This window comes from Petaurus breviceps, unplaced genomic scaffold (assembly GCF_028583685.1).
Source record: "Petaurus breviceps papuanus isolate PSGF00001 unplaced genomic scaffold, PetGlider_PUasm1.0 76, whole genome shotgun sequence".
In the NCBI taxonomy this organism is placed as follows: Eukaryota; Metazoa; Chordata; class Mammalia; order Diprotodontia; family Petauridae; genus Petaurus; species Petaurus breviceps.
The window spans coordinates 56342426-56359771 of record NW_027186473.1 but is presented as its reverse complement, the minus strand read 5'-3'; the positions used below and the strand labels follow the sequence as shown (position 1 = coordinate 56359771).

Sequence of the window (17346 nt, the reverse complement as noted above, 5' to 3'; positions counted from 1 at the left end):
GGTGGCTCTTCTGGGCTGTTTCTAGACCTCAAGGAATGCCCTACCTATGGGTTGTATGTTTTTGAGTCGTCTCTTTTTTTAGGCATCTCTGCAGACAAAGTTAAACAGAAATAAATACTTTGCCAAAACCTGCTTTTTTTCAGCACTTTTTTTGTTTTTGGTAAACACCAGTGTATTTAAAACAACAACAACATGCTTTTTTATGTATTTTTCCTGTATAGCTCGCAGCAGCAGTTAGGAAAGCTGTGTGTCCAGTTTGGTGCCCATGGCTATCCTGAGTCTTCAGTAGTCATGTGGGAAACATGAATTGGCATTTCCCTGATTTTTCCCAGCACCTCTTTGGGAAGACCTGGAAGTGGACTGCTTCCCCACCAGGCATTTCTGGTGACATCCCTGGAGGCTTCCACCGAAGCTTTTGAAAATGAAGATGTCAAGGGAAAAGGGAAAAGACCAGGTGCCCAGGCTTTATTATTGCCAGCTTCTATGAGAAGGAATATTTAAAATGCACTGTCTTTCATTCAGTGACTGGATTCAAGCAAGCCTTCATTCAGCCCCTCCTACTACAGGGTACCATGCTAGGCACCAGGGATTCAAAGGGTGAAAAGATGTGATCTCCTTTGTACAGCCCTGTGATGTAATAGGTGCTGTTATCCTCTTTGGACTCTTGGGAAAAGGGCTGACTTAAAAATGATAACCATGATAATTGACATTTAGATAGTGCTTACTGTGTGCCAGCCATTGTGCTAAGTGCTCTCTAATTATTTCATTTGATCCTTACAACAGCCTTAGAAGGTAGACGCTATTATTATTCCCATTTTACAGATGTGGACATTGAGGTATGTGACTTGTCCAGGGTCAAATAGCTAGTAAATATGTGACTCCAGGCTTAGATCTCTATCCACTGTTGATGTCTTGCTATTCTCAACTTGTACATAGTTACAGCTATGAAGTGTCAGAGGCATCCTGAGTGTAATATCCTTTCTGGTATACACAGCCTATGTAAATATTTGCAAAGTAGATACAAAATTATTTCAGGAGTGGGCCCTGAAAACTTGGGGGATCTGGAAAAACCTTATGGAGGCCCTCAGCTCCTGAGCTGAGCCTTGAAGGTGACTAGGGAGTCCAGGAGAGAGTGCATTCTGGACACGGGGAACAGCCTAGACAAAGGCATGCAGGCCAGAAATGTCCCATGTGGGGAACCGCCAATAAGCCAGATTGGCTGGGACATTGAGTACAGGAGAGGGAGTTGTGGGAACATCAGTCTAGAAGAGTAAGACCAAATGAGCCAGACTGTGCCGAACTCAGTGAGACCAATGAGGAAATTGCCATGATGGTGCAGACAATGGGCAATGAGGCCGGACTAGCACTGTGCCTGGATGAGAAAAGAAACAGATCTGAATAATGTTGGGCAAGATCAACAGGACTTGGCAAAGGAGGGTAAAGAGGCGAGCCAGACTCTGAGGGATGACCCCAAGGTGGCAAATCTCTACAAATGTATTCAGCATTTATCATATGCAAAGTACTGTGCTCAGTAACAGAAAAGTTCATGAAGAATGACAGTGGACTTCAAGGAGTTTGCATTTTACTGGAGGAGTAGTGTTATGGACACAGTTATATGTGATGAAAGGTAAATATGATGTGGGTAATGGGAAGATCCTGACAATGTGGAATTGTCAAACTATCCAATTTGAGGATAGAGTGGCCAATTCCATGGGCAGGACAAGGTGGACAAAAGCAGTGGCAGCTGAACTAGACCTTGAATGAAGAGAAAGATCACATATTACTAAGATTGACCTGTAGGGGGATGTAAGCCTGCTTGATTTTTGTTAATATTTAATATAGTAAAGAGAGATTGTGTCTACCAGTACTCTCATCCAGTCCATCCCATTGGGCATTAGCTCCTGTGCTTGTAACCCAGAGGAGGGTTTATGGGGCCCCAGCCTCAGCTTCTTTGGTTCTGATACTCCCGGAAAACCATATTGAAGGCACAGTGCTCTGTGCACAGAAGGCACTTAACATGTTTAACAGTCTACAGGAACTCCGTATATGCTCGGACACATTGGTGGGCTGGGGAAGTCAAGACAACTTTGCCAAGCCTGAAAGCAACATCCCATTCACTTTACCTTTCTTGTACTATTCACATTGGTGGTTGAACAGATCTGCTCTCCTGGGAGGGCTGGCTCCTGACCAGCCCCACTCTCTGCCACACTGGGAATGGGGAGTTTTCCATCTCCTTCATTGCCATAGTAATGATGATATAAATATACAATTATGACTGCAGGCAAGCATGAACCCAGAGCCTGTGGGGAGGAACAAAGAACGTTGCAGTAACCCACATGTAGTATGAGAACAAAAGGAAGAAGGGAAATAACCACCCTAAGCCCTCTCTTCCTTACAAATATTCCTCATTGTCAAGGGGATCATTTTTTTAAAAATAGAAAAACACACAGACACTAATGGATCATTGTCCCTGTCAGTCCTGGATGCAGCTCTACCGGTAGAGGATAAATAAGTTAGGCCTGGGGGTTCCATGCATTTTAATTTATGCTTTTATTTTGTATTCTCATTATGAGGCCAAATAACTTTCTGCCTTCGTGGAGTCCTCTTCCCCAGCAGGATGAGTTATCTGGAGTTAAAAATTGGTCTCAGCCCACTGGCTGTCTCCTACTGCTTTCACATGGGGCCTAGCCTTTATAGAAAGTTGCTGTTTCATTTAATTAGTTCATTGGATTTATAGTGTGCCTGTCTCCTGGTTGTCAGCAGGAATCCTGGGACTAGTCATTGCCCCCTCACGACTCTCACAGCAGTGCCATAGTGGGGGAGGACTGTCTCTGCCCAGATAGCGAGGCATCTCTGTCATGATTCAGCACCCACTGAAGACCTGTTCAGACTGATAGAAGCGAGGAGTCCAGAGCTACTGGTAGTCTCAAGTCACTTTTCACCCGGGGCCCAGAGTAGCCCAGTCTCATGGTGCACTTGTCACCAATGGTTCAGGACAGAACTCTGATGGAAAATGAATGCCAGGCGTTAGAACTGGAAAGGGCCTTAGACATTCATTTTCTAGCCCAACCCCATTGTTCTACAGATGAAGACAGGCCCAAAGGATCGATCTGACTTGCTCAAGGCCACCCAAGGCAATGAGATTTGAACCTAGATTTTTTGACTCCAAATCTAGTGATCTCACCACATCACTTAATGGATTTTTTCACTTTGGGTATAGAAAAGACTTTGGTGTCAGCCTTTTCTCTTCCTCCTTCTCCCTTCCCCAAACCTTGTAATTTGGTGTCCATGGACTGGTAGCCATGCCTTGTACCAGAGATCATTCTTTGCTATGACCTCCCCACTCTGGTTCTTAGGTTTTTGAGGAATTATGGCAAAACCAAGGAAAGACTCCAGGCCAGATCGTTCAAGAGAAGAAACTTGAGTTGCTCCAGAACCAAGAGGAGCTGGAAAAGCTATGCCAGGAAGTGCTGGCCAAGAACCCTCAGGAGGTGACCGATTTTATTTGAGACTTTATTCATGGGGGGAGGGGGCTGCCAGCAGCACCAGTGGCCAGAGTTTCCTTCCCAACGCTGGTATTTTTCATCTGTATCCAAAGTCAGCAGTCACCAACCTCCATTATGAGCTGTGGACTGGGCTGCAATTTGGCCCTAAGCCTAGCTGCTCCCACTTGAGTGTTTTTATTCTCCTTGATATCTGGGACAATTCAAGCTTTTTTCATTAGAAATTCTCACCCCTTTGAATACCATTTAATCTGCATGAAGTGGTTATCTATAGGAGTGTCACCAAAATAACCAAATCAAAATTTTGACCCAGCCTTTCTGGAGGCCAAAAGTAACCCTCCATCCACCCCAGCTAAGCTGTCAGGATCAGGGAGGACCTCATCATAAGAAGCTAGCCTGCAGGTCCTGCAGTGAGGGAGGGGAGATGTGGATGAAAACACTCCCAGCTTCAAGCCCACAAGTGATTGTAAAGGCAGCATGGAAAATTATTTTTAAATTATGGAGAAAATCTTTGACAGGAGCGTGGCTGAAAACCAAGTCATTTTGTGTTCTGAGCAAAGCACAAAATAGGCAAGTTAAAATGAGTAAGGCCTCTCCCTCCCCCAGTCTAATCATATTGTTGAGAGGGATTTTTCCACGTGGGGAAGAAAAAAATTGCCATCATCCCTTAGAAAACAGCCTCCACCTACCCATCAGCTCACTGGCAGACACTAAAAGGCCCGTAAAGAGCTCTTGATAAAGAAAATGAGCTTGCACTAGGGCTTCTGCATTCTCCATCTTCCTGCCTCATCTGTAGCCAACTGATAAAGACAAGCTTGAGTCTGATTCGTCCTCAAGCACTTGAGTGCAGGTAGACCCAAGCATTGGAGCAAGCAGCTTCCGGCCTCCATAGCTAGTTGCTGTTTGATGCGGGCTCTCCCTTGCACCCTCCAATTACTTTAAAAGAGATGCCAGTTTTTTTTTTTTTAAACAGAGCCTGCATTTTCAGTGACTAGCGAGAGCCATTACTGCAGAATTAGACTCACTCTCTCTGCTCTGATCAGACATTTTTAATTCCCCTTAGGGAACTTGCTCACTCAAAGGCCTTTTAAGAAGCTCAGATTGCTCTTCATGCTTAGGAAAGGAATTTGACTGAATCACCATTAGTGAGCCTCCTCTTATCTTTACAGGAATTAAAGAGGGAAAGAGGAGAGTTGAGTTTCCAGACGGTCCCACATCCAGGCCTTATTATTCACTTGCTAATTTTCCCATTCAGTTATTTTGGAAGTCAGAGTTTGGACATTTCCGTTCAGCAAGAAACTAGAGAACAGGGAGTGATCTTCAGATTTGTCTGCACAAAACAAGCCAAGAGCCAGACTCTACCTTCTGTACAGTCCTTCCTCCTCACCCCTGCATAAGACCAAGAAACAACTGCCTAGTACAGCTGTTTGCTTTTCTTCTTAAATACATTTTCTTCATTTCTTTGAAGGTCATGGCCGTGAAGAAGGGAAACCATAAAGTTGTGAATAAACTGATCGGTATGGTCCGAAGGGCAACAGAAGGACGGGCAGACCCAGCCAGGATAAAGCAGATCCTGGAGAAGCAGCTGCAGTGAGCAGCTCTGCAGCCGGTCCCTTGCCAGGAGCACGAAGAAAGCAAACCAGTATAGACTATGTTCGGCCCCTTCCCTAGGGGCTCAAGGCCATGGGCTCTGATCTCCAGGGTCTCCTTGTCTCCTGAGCCAATCAGGAATACACCATGCTCCCCACAGATCGGCTGCATGCCCTGGCCTCCAGAGCTCAGCCAGTGTTCCCACCCCCATCCTAGACTTTACAGTGTCTTTCCCTTCGCCTCACATCCCCACGACTGAGATTACCAGGAAATTCTCCACAGGAGAACAGAAGGGCTTACTCCCATGTTTGTTTCTATGCCAGTGGGAGCTTAGGGAGTTTCAGTCAGAAATGTAGCACCAGCCGAAAGTCTCGGATTCTAGAATTCTGAAATAAATAAATCAGGCTCAACGATTTCAAAGGATGTACCAGCTTTTCTCTTTAGAGGGAAACAAAAAAAAGTAAATCCAGTAATTCGAGCACTATATTTTTAGCACTTGAAATTGGTTGGTTCAGGCAGCATCTGCACACAAGAGTGTGGTGGGAGGTGCAGTGCTGTGCGGGGGCAGAGAAACAATGGTATCACCCCTGCCTGCCTATCTTGGGGTTAACTAAGGATGCTTTGGCCTTCAGCACTGATTATGAGGAACCTGGAGCTTTGGACATAAGGTCTGAGATTATAGTAAAAAAAAAAGGCAAATAGATGTTTTCAAATATTTTAATGAATAAAATATATACCCATACTTCACATAAAAAAAATTAACTTACAATTCAAATATTGTGCAGATGACCCAAAAAGCTGTAACATTAGGTTGACTTACTTTATCTGGAAAGCATAATACTCTAAATTAGCAAATAGACTTTGACCTTTAAAAATAATCATCTTATACTTAATCTGACATCCAAATGAAGGCTTCCTTGCTTTTATTCATGTTACATGAATAATCACACTATTTTATCCACATTGCACAGTAGGCCTCCTTTGAACCTGGATACTCTGTAACCTCTGACTTAGAGCTAGCTATTAAAGATCACTTTGTTTGGTTTTGTTTTTAAACAAGAAAGTAAAATATTGTGGTGCCCCTAGCTTGATACGAAACAGTCCTTGATAAAAACAAAATTCATAAGACATATAGATGCCTCTTCCTATACTTACTGCTGTTCCAGTGACAGCCGGGTACTAAGAGAAATGTGTTGCCAGCCTCTCCCCGGTCCCTCCAGATTTTCCAAATACCCGCTTGGCAACAAGCAGAGATGGTTGTTCCCTGAGAGAATGTGGAGGGGAAGAGGAAAGTATCCCCCTTACTTTTCAAAAAGAGGAATTGGTTCTTGATGGCTGTGCTCTCAATAGTAGATAAGTAGCGAGGAATGAGCAAGTAACCTCTTCATTCTTTTCAGTATCTGTTCAGAATTTTAAGATTCTGCCTCACGCAAGAAAAAATGCATGCAGGGTTTCCTACTCAAACATCGAAAACAAAAAGCCTATTTTTACTTTCTCCAACCCTCCCTAGGAAAGCAAGAAACTCAGACCTGATACTCTTTTCTCTCTCTAGATTCCATAATATCATGAATCACAATGTGAGGGGAAAGCAACCTTTTCTATCTCTAACAAATAGAGAGTTTTGCTGTTTCCATCAATCTTTCACAAAGGACAATAAAATTTGGCCAAGGTATTTCAGGCATTTTTCAGAACTTAAGTCATCACTTAATTAGGATGGCAGCTCTATCAAGATTTTTTTTTTAATAGCAAACGTCTTTGTAAACCATATTAGAGACTGAAGATTCACAATGAAAAATGTCAGAGTTAAAACACTTGGCCTTTAAAATGCCAACTCTTCTACAATGCAGACAATTGACCATTACACCACGTTTTAAGATCTCCCAAAAGAGACTTTGTGACGACCTAACAACAATGATAAAATCTCAGGTATAGCATCACCGTGGTATAGCACCAAACAGTGCTTTATTTGCTTAAGGCCACACACAATTCACAAGCAAAGCAGTAGCTCTGTTCTCCAGTAGGTCTCAGTAAAATTCCATTTTAAATACATTCTTTGCATGGGTGTGAATTTTGTTTGTTACCCTTCTTTTTTATTCTAGGAAAATCTCATTAAAATGTATGAGTCAGCACCAAGGTGGAGTCTCTGCCTTGTCTTTTGAAGCTCCACCTTTAGAGTTTGGTGGCTGGTGCTCTGTGCTCTGACTATAAGAGAGATGATGTGGGAAAACAGGCCCTTCCCCCAGACTGACTTAGAACACATCATCCTGGTGAAGACCAAGCTTTGGGAGTAAGTGAAGTTTTCCCACTGTGAGAACAGTCTCCCACTTTGTTGCTCAACACTAGCTTTGGAGCCAAAAGATCCTACTATTGCCCACCACTAGCTGTTTAGACCAGTTACAGACGTAGAGAGGAAGGATTTCTGGAAGTCATTTAGTCCTGCCCCTTCATTTCTGTAAATGAAAAAAGTCTAAGAAGGGAAGAGATTTGCCGAAGATTGCATAGTGGGATTCTTCTGAGAATATGGCCAGCATACCTCACATCACCCAGATTGTAAGAAGAGTGGAAAAATGTGATATGATCATATGACTATGTCGAGAAAAATTTACTTAAATAAGAAGCACTTTACATGTATCCTAAGCAGAAATGGAGAGAGTAGTGAGGCCAAAAACAGCAAAAAGGTGGAGGCAACACTCCAGAATGCAGCTAGGACTCAAAATGTAATCGGGAGATGTCTAACAAAATAAATATACAATAAAACACAGATGATCTTAAATTGTGGATTTCTGAGTCAGTATGGAACCTGTAAGGATGTTTCTATTTGAGTCTGACACCAGAGATCTAGTATGTTCCAAAAGAATGTAAACTTATCCAGGGCAACAGACTGTTGCATTTTTTGTCTTTCTCTAGCACCTAGCACCATGCCTGGTCCACAGTCCAAATGTTTGTTGAATGAATAAATTTTGAGCTGAGTCTTAGTTTCTTCATCTGTAAAAATGGGTAAAACAAACACTTGTGCTGCCTACCCCTACAGCATTGTTTAGAGATTTATATTGGAGGGTTTTTGCAAAAATGCCATTTTGATGATCCTTAATAGTTGACTGTCCTTAATCACAATTACTTAGCAGGTGATCTTTCATGGAACTCCTTTGGAACACATCTAGTTATAACAGCTATCAATTCTGTCACCCTGATGGCTAGAATTCAAGAGGCTGGGCATATACCTAGAGGTGAAATAAATTGGCCAGTGCAGCTGGCCAAAGATGGGCCTAAAATAACCTTTCTGCTAAGATGGGAATGGAGTTTTACCTGAAAGTCAGGTTTTGGAATTTGCTTATTATAAGTAACCTGGAAGGAATGAAACTATTTTAAAATTTAATTCTTGTTTTCCAAGAGCCTCACTTAGGTGTAGCTTGTGACCATGCCCCATCATGTGCACAATTTATCAGCAGCTTCAGGGGGCTTGAGTATTCTACAGTGACCTTTTTTTTTTTTCTTTTTTGAGGGCAAGGGAAAAGAGGAGACTGGGTTTCTCTCTTACCCAGGTAGAGTGCAGTGCAGCAGCCACTCATGAGCCCAAATCCAGTACTGACTGGCATGCAAATTATAACCTGCTCCACTCTGACAACCTGACCCACTCTGCCCCCTCCTTAGGTCACCTGGTGGCCCTGTGCTCCCAGGGAGTCACCATGTTGGTAGTAAACTTAGTATGGACATCCAATTGATTTTTAGTTTAACTGCTGGTCCTATAGCTCAGAATTCCTAAACTCAAAATATCCAACAGGCTCAGTCTCCTGGCAAGGATCCTAGCAGGGATTACAGGTATATGCCACCATAGTCAGTTACCCATTAAAAAAAAAAAACCTACTACATTTATTTGAATAAGTGTTATGACAGAAGAAAGCAGACTAAGGAAAATACAAATCTGAGTTATGTTGTTCTTTAAAAAAAAAAAAATCACCTGCCTTTTAGCCAGATAATATTTATGTGCTATTCTTTGTAATAAAGAGGTGGTAAATAAGCAAATTAGGAGAGCAAGGAATAGTTTACCTGTCTGATCTATGGAGAAGGGAAGAATTTTCAACCAAATATGATATAGCATTACAAGATATAAAATGGATAGTTTTGATTACAATAGGTTAAAAAGGCTTTGCACAAACAAAAGCAATGCAGCCAAGATTAGGAGGAAAGAAGAAAGTCAAGAAGCGATTTTTTTATAGCAAGGGTCTCTGATAAAGGCTTCATTTCTCTAATATATAGAGAACTGAGTCAACTTTATAAGAATATGTCATTCCCACTTGATTCAGAACTTACATCATAAACAACAAACATCTTTGTAAACCATATTAGAGACTGAAGATTCACAGTGAAAAATATCAGAGTTAAAAAACTTGGCAGTTTTAACGAAAAGAAATTAAAGCTGTCAATAGTCACATGAAAAAAGTCCTCAAATCACTTGATTAGCGAATTATGAATTAAAACAATTTTTAGGTACCACCTCATACTTATCGGATTGGCTAGTATGACAGAAAAGGAAAATATTAGAGATGTGAGGAAATTGGGATACTAATGCACTATTGCTGAAGTTGTGAACTGATCCACCTGTTCTACAGATCAATTTGTAACTATGCCCAAAGGGCAATCAAATTGTGCAGCATACCTTTTGACCCAGCAATACCACTACTAGGTCTGTAGCCCAAAGAGATCATTTAAAAAAAAGGACCTACATGCACAAAAATATTTGTAGCAGGCTTTTTTATGGTGGCAAAGAATTGGCAATTGAGATGTCCATCAGTTGGGGAATAGCTGAACGAGTTGTGATATATAATTGTGATAGAATACTATTTGCTATAAGAAATAACAGGTAGATTTCAGGAAAATCTGAAAAGACTTACATGAACTGATGCAAAGTGAAGTGAGCAGAACCAGGAGACCATTCATTGTGCACAGTAACAGCAACCTTGTGCTATGATCAACTATGATTAACTTAACTCTTCTCAGCAGTGCAATGATCCAAGACAAGACCAAGATACTAATAATGGAAAATACTATCCACTGCCAGAGAAAGAACTGATGAAGTCTAAATGCAGATCAAAAGATAGTATTTTCACTTTTTTTTCTGGTGTTTTTTTCCTTGTGTTCTGTTTCTTCTTTTCACAACATGACTAATATGGAAATGTTTTATATGACTGCACATGTATAACCCATATCAAATTGCTTACCATCTTAGGGAGGAAGGAAGGGGAGGGAGAATGGGAGAAAATTTGGAACTCAAAACTTTATGAAGAAAAAAGAATGTTAAAAAAATTATCTTTACATATAATTAGAAAGAATAAAATACTAAAAGGATCCTGATAGTTTATCTTAAAAGGAAAAAAAAGTGCCAAATGGTCAAATTGGTGGTTGTATCATGGTGTACCAGTTGCTGCTGTTCTGTGAAAGGGACTTACCTAGAAATTATTCAACACAGGCAACATCAAATCCCAATTTTTTTTTTAAATGAATGCTCAATAAAAGGGATACTGCCTAGGAAAGAAGTTTCCTCCTAACAAATCAGGCAGTAACATCACTAACTTCAGGACATTCAAGGAAATATAAGGCTCATTCATTCCCTAATAAGCACATAACAAATGTAACTTTAGAGCAGTCTCAGCTCTAAGAAAGTTTTATGGTCTCAACTGAGATATACCATTATACTGTCATAGAGACATACAGGAGTCACATGGGGCAGTGGGTGGGTAAAAGGGGAGGGGGCTCAGGGGAGAGAGAATGAGCCTGCTTATTAATAAAAGTATGAGTTAACATTCAGTTTGCCCTTGAGAGGAAGAAAGTGGCATGACCATTTCAAGAAGAGTCAGTCCCAAAGAGACCAGAGGTTGGTAGATATTAATGCCAGATAGTGAATGTACAGATGGCAAAAGCCCTCAGGAAATAGATAAAAATCAAAGTATCAACCTAAACAAACAAAATAGACTAATAATAGGAAACCACTGACTGAAGTCCGTCTTTGATCATGAGCTGTCAAAATAAGAAGCCTATTGACCCTCTATGGCAGATTTTGGGAGGCCACAAAAGACATCTGGGGTGGGTTGGACGGCTTGCCAACTTCATTGCCAGAATTTTAAATACTGGACTTGATGAAGGGAGTTGAGCAGGGTTTCATAAGATCAATGACTGGAAGAAATAGTAGCAATCTAATCCAACATTCTCAATTTTGTAGATTAGGAAACTAAATGATTGGTTCAAGGTATTAAGTGGCAGAGAAAGGATTTGAACCCAAACCTTCTAATTCTAAATCCAACATTCTTTCCACTGCACCAGACAGTTAACTATTAATAAAAGATATACCTTTTGGCGCAGTGCAACTTGGAAGCTGAAATCCCTTTCATTCCGAGAAACGAGGTCAGAGGTGCTGGCTATCTTCCCATAACCTGCCACCATACTTAAGAAATACCCTCTTTTCCTGCTCCTCCCCCTCTAGTCCAGAAAGAGCCTCACTCAAATCCCACCCACATCCATTTGGCCAAAGCCCAGTTTACCCAGTTAATGAGCTGCCAGGATAATCTGCCCTCCAGAACAAGGACTAGTTGGTTGCTAATGGGCTATTAAATGCTTGAATGAAGAAACGATTTATGGGCACAGAATCATCTGGGATACAAGTCTTCCCCCCTTCGGAGAGCTTTCTTGCTAATGAATATTAGGTTTAAGAAAACCATTCTAAAAAGTTAACTCTACTTTGTCCTAAGAAGTGTTTGCTCAGTTACATAATTTCTGTAAGGATAAGGGGATCTAAACCTTTCCACTACTCTGTTCTCAGGAGTAATTTGGCATAGAGTTGGGTGTCAAGAGATATGTAGATTAATGGCTGATGTCCAGGAGGGCTCGGGGCAGGGAGCACAGCATATCAGTGACCTATGACTGCTAGCTTGACCCTGCTGCCTGTCCCCTGCCACAGTTAATACTGCCAGGCTAGCCGAGGTTCATGCACAACCAAGTAGCATGTGTAATCATGGCTATCCTGCAATAAAATCTTTCATAGAATGGCCAGAGGGGACAGCCATTTCTGTAAACACAGCACTAGTAATGGCTGATTAAATCAAGCAGCCCTCAAGCAGGAGCTGGGAACCTATGGCAAACATAGGCCAGTAAGTGTGGGTGTTTAAAAAAAAAACAAACAAACAACAAGGGCTTCTGTTAGGAAAGAACATTGCCCCATGCTTGCTTGTGTGCCTCCTGGTCCAGAGTGGGCTACCCTTGTCCTTAGCTCCAAACCATCCCCAAAGATGCAGAAAGCCAAGAACCTTCAGAAAAAGGAATGAGAAACATTGAGAGGAAATGGTATACACTAGCCATTATGCCTGCATTAGACAAGCAACGGGCGGGCAATGAGAGAATGTCTTCTTCCTTGGCTAGGAAGACAGCTTCCTTGCTAAGCACAGATATCCAAACCCAGGCATGAGAATTGGTGGCTACCCCCTGAGAAGGCCTGATGAGGGCAAGCAAGCAAAATGCTTTGCAGCCTCCGGCTACAAAAAAGATGCTTCTGTCAACCCCAATTATACAGACTTGTAAGTCTACGACAATTGAGTCAAATAAAACATCCACTTCCCCAAGTGGAAAGAGTTTTGTTGGTGGACCAGACACATACACCCACTGACTTGACAAACTGAGGATCATCCTTCACTCCTCCTCCTCTGCCTCCCCAGAGCAAAGCGTGGGACCATGAAGAAAACCCATTTCATATAATTCCTCTAAGATGAATGAAAAAAAGCACTTAGCCACAGAATTCCTATTTCTACTAGTGGGAGAGAAAGTTGAAGTTAAACTATCAGGATCCCCCTTACCTAATTTCTTCCTCCACCCCCTCCCACTCCCTTTTAGAAACCTCCCCCAATATTTTTTTTAATTAAATTAAAATATTTGTCCATTTTCAAAATCAGGCTACCAAATATACGTGTTCTACCATATTTTGAATCATAAAATGTGGTCAGTTCAGAATACAAGTATTGAAACTGGAGTTGAGATTAAAGCTGGAATGGGCAACTCAGAAAGTTCTAGACCTCACCCAATCTGTCTCTTAGTGGGTATCCTTCCTTCCCCAAGTCTACAAAGCTGGCACAGCCTCACCTCAGGAACAAATCAACAGGGCCATAGTGCCCTCCCTTCTCTCTCTGCATTCTAGCAGCCAAAGATCACAGATTTAGCAACAGAGAGGACCATAAAACCAACAAAATCAACTCTGTTTTACAGATGAGGAAACTGAGGCTCACAGAGGGAGGTCACTTGAGTAAGGTCACATAATAAATAACAGAGAAAGGGCTGGAACCCAGGCCCACTGCATCCAAATCTAGGAGGACTCTGTCAATCACACTGTATTATAATCTGGCCACTATTCTTATTTTTAGAAACTCAAAATAATCTTATTCCATGGTTATCCTCCTCTAGATTCCTTTTCTATTTTATATTATAGCAGGAGAAGCTATTCCAAAATTTTTTTTAAGTGAGAGTTTCTAGGGGCCAGCAAGAAAATTAGGCATTTAATTGCTTATATTTCTATCCTAACTTCTTACTTATCCTGATTTTTGCACAGGGGAGCTTTCATTATCACCACCTTATATTATCAGGATCTATCTTTCAAATTTTCTACAAATAGATTCCTTACCTTTCATGCCCCTAAATCAGCTTAACTTCTTAACTTCTTTGCTGCCTTATTAAGCCATCACAAACCTTTGTTGCTATTCTGTGCTGTTATCCTCATAGCCCACTCCCCATTTTCCTTGTCCCTCATTCCATTTGCTCGTCACCACCTCCTCCTCAAAAAGAGGATATACAGGATCCTACTGTTATTTTTTTAGATCTGGCTTCCAGGGGTCATTTTGTCCCCAAACTTCATTTCAGATAATCTCGGTCATAGCTTTGAAGGGGCAGGCCTGGAGTTGCAATATTTGTTCACAAATAGCCACATCCTATTTTCAAATTCAAAATCAGTAGAGGGCTAACTTGTTTTCTCTACATGTAGGCTGAAGACTTCTCTGCAACCCCATGATGAATGATGCATATCACCTTTTTTTCCATTAGGGGCTTTGATGGAGAAGGCACATAGTTGACTAAAGAAGATATGAGTCATAAAAGTAAATTCTTAGTCTTCCCCAAAGAGAGCAACCATAGAGTCCTTCTGTAAGAGATAGGAAAAAAGATGATGCTGAGAGTGGGAGCAAAAACTTTTGGTAGGCCACACTGGCAATTTAATTAGATAGTGGGTCTAAACAAAAGGAAATACTTGAGGAATATAGTTAAAGGTCAGAGGTTCTAGTTTGGGAGATTTAAATCACCCCATGAAATGAGAGCTTAAGAGGCCTGCCTCACCCCCCCCCATACTCCCACCCCTTTTCCTAAGTATCTCCACAATTAGCTCTCTGCATATCAAACCATATTATCTTCTAAACAGAGACCTATGGGAATTTGAAAATACAACCAAGGGTCTAGAGATTCAAGCAAGTTTCCATTCTAAAATGCTCACACTGCCCCACTGCTGGCCAACAGAGCTTTTTTTAAGGCAAAGATTTTCAAGTAAAAAAAAAAACCCATGGGACTTTGGTTTCTCACTGAGAATTCCAGAACTAAGGCTTAATATAATCCCTAAGAGATGAGAGAATTAGAAGACTTAGAATTAGAAGAGACTTTATTAGAAATCATCCAGTCCAGCCCCCAGCTCCTTTCATTTTATGTAAGAAAAGTGAGGTCAGGGCCACATGGGGAGCCAAATCCAGTGGATCTTTCCATTAAACCACGTTGCTTCCTAGCTGCAGACTCAGCCAAATTCCCTCTTATTTCCTAAGTCTCCCACTGGATAGGCACCATACCTCATGTTCTGTTCACTTCAGGATCTTTAAAATGGCTAATGCTGGTACTTTCTCCAAGCTCCTCTCCTGCCTTCTCCACTTCCATCAGGATTAAACCAGCACTTCAAAGTCATATTCTTTACTGGTCTCTAGAGAAGAAGCTTACTTCATGGGGAGAGGCCTGGCCCAGGGTCTCCATCTGTTTTTCTTGCCTGAAACAGAGCAGGAAGCTAGACTTTTAGATCTCCTTCCTTCATAATACTGCTGGCTTATTATGAATTGGATTTTCTACCCTGGACAGCTCTGCTTAAAAACAAGGGAATGGGGGTGGAAGGTGGGATGGGGCACCAAGGAGAGGAGGGGAGAATAGATCTCATTCAACACTCCAAACAATGTTTACTTCTAGGATCATGTTCCCATCACAATTATTGTCAGTTTCTGCCTTCCAGGGGTGGTTTAAGGCATGTCTGTAGAAATGGGAGGATAGTGAGGTAACTACAGTGATGTACTCCTACATCCCACATCAGGCCCTCCTAATGAACCCCATTACTCAGGAAGTAGAATTTCCTCCAGGAGTGAGGCAGCGGCAGCAGCTACTGGGCTCAGCACAGCTCCTAGGAATCTGTGCATCCGCTCACCTGGCTCCCGGGTGAGGGGAGAGAACAGCACACAGTGCCTCTCCTATAGAGTGCAATGACATATTAGGAAACGATCACAACTGTATAAAATCACCGGTGTTTCTACAGGTAGTTTAGTTTATACAAATGCTAAATGCCCTATTCCCCAAATGCAAAGAAATTGTCTCCAGTCTATAGATTTCCTTTTCAGGAGCACTTGAAAAATAACTCTAATCGTCCTTCAGACATGAGTAAAAGATGCTGGGCTTTCTTTAGTTGGTCAAGAGAGAAATAAATCAGTCTCGTAAAAACAAGGTTGCCACTTGCATAGGAACTTTTTATTATGTGCAAATCTCACCAGATAAGGCTCACTTCTGTGCTTAGGGAGCAAGGGGAGGCTGATGAAGGTAAGTCCGGCTCACAAACACAATGGAAGAATTCCATGCATTCCTACTCCTAGTGAGCTGGAGGCTTCCCACACCCTAAGGCAAGATAAATTGAATAGCACACTAGTTTTGCAGGTAAGTCCTAGGTTTAAAATGCAGGGAGATGCTTGATTTCAGTTGATGCAAGGAAGGCCCAGGGGTTCCATTTCTTTTCATCCTTCCTTTTAAAGAACCTGGTGACTTGGACGGAAGGCCACAGGAGCAGTCTGCTAAGTCTCAGGCATGTTCCATTGGGAATTGTTTCACCTCATTAAGGCACCAGAGAAGACAAGGTGTGCCTGGTGATAAGAGATTCCAAGGGAGTGGAGCATGCCTGGAACTCACAGGGTAGCCCCAAACAAATGTCTGTCCAAGCAGAGACCAGGTGCATATTCAGCTGAAAGGCCCAAGGGATGAGAAGAGGAAGACAGACAAAAAATTGGGGGAGAGGTTGAGCAATGAGAAGTCCTCTGGCAAACTATCACCTTAAGAGACTTACATTCTACACAGCATAAAATCATAAGGCCCAGTGGTGAGAGAGAATATATGAAGAGATTATTCCCCTCCCAGGATCAAGTATTGTCAGGAAATATCAAAGTAGAAATTTTTATAAGCAGCTTTGTATTTAAAAATCAGTCAAAACACTAAAACCCTTTCTTAAAAAGCACAAACTTGGTTTTTTGTTTGCTTTTTTTTTTTAAGGGCTAACAATAAGATTCCTCAAAATCACCCAGGATCTTGTAGCACAGAATTGAATGCTCCTGGGCCAAGGCTGCTAGTTCTTTCAGAAATTCCGGAAAGAGAGCAGCAGCCAGCATGGTGTTCCTCACAGGCAGAGGGATGCTAGGAAGGGTCACAGGTGTCTTCCCTCTGTTGGGTAGGAAAGGCTGAAGTATCCTTGAGGGATTGTCCAGAATGTTCCTTCCAGTCGCTGTTGAGTAGGAATCCTGATTGTGATCTGAAGTCAGAAAAGCAAGAACAGTTGCTGTCACAGGTGTCACAGGGTCTCAAATCCTACTTGACTTCTTGGCTTCCTTACTTGAATGGAGCTGACATTGGATGGGGATACATTACCATAGATGTAGGGCAAAAAGAGAGATTTTGGCAAGGGTTCTTAACCTCTAGGCCCAGGAGGCCTATCATCTTGGATGGGAAAAGAATTAAATCTATATTTCAGTATATTTGGTTTCTTTTATATTTTAATATAATTGGTTTCCTATGTATCTTATTTTATACATCTAAAAACATTATTCTGAGAAAGGATCCATAGGTTTCAGTAAATTGCCAAAAAATGGCACAAAAATGGTTGTGTCCCTACTTTAACTAGATATATACCAACATCTCTCTCCCCATACCAAGATAAGCTCCAAGA

General features: G+C 41.7%; 2 protein-coding genes across 22 annotated transcripts in view; one reads left to right on the top strand and one right to left on the bottom strand.

Annotated features, from left to right (window-relative positions):
* GATB (glutamyl-tRNA amidotransferase subunit B) overlaps positions 1–17346 on the top strand; it is a 153958-nt gene that overhangs the window by 105488 nt on the left and 31124 nt on the right. For 4 of the 6 annotated variants that reach the window (XM_069105534.1, XM_069105533.1, XM_069105538.1 and 1 more), the window contains 2 exons: positions 3357–3491; positions 4972–7142. The exons of 1 other annotated variant lie outside the window; for it this stretch is intronic. In XM_069105534.1, coding sequence (XP_068961635.1) covers positions 3357–3491; positions 4972–5097 — 261 coding nt within the window. In that variant the 3' untranslated portion in view covers positions 5098–7142. Of the gene's footprint in view, positions 1–3356; positions 3492–4971; positions 7143–17346 lie in introns of those variants that run through there. One more of the 6 variants, XM_069105535.1, reaches the window with a different exon arrangement.
* FHIP1A (FHF complex subunit HOOK interacting protein 1A) overlaps positions 1484–17346 on the bottom strand; it is a 438671-nt gene continuing 422808 nt past the window's right edge. For 15 of the 16 annotated variants that reach the window (XM_069105531.1, XM_069105522.1, XM_069105520.1 and 12 more), the window contains one exon: positions 5797–16932. In XM_069105531.1, the coding sequence (XP_068961632.1) occupies positions 16679–16932 (254 nt within the window). In that variant the 3' untranslated portion in view covers positions 5797–16678. Of the gene's footprint in view, positions 2301–5796; positions 16933–17346 lie in introns of those variants that run through there. The other variant, XM_069105530.1, reaches the window with a different exon arrangement.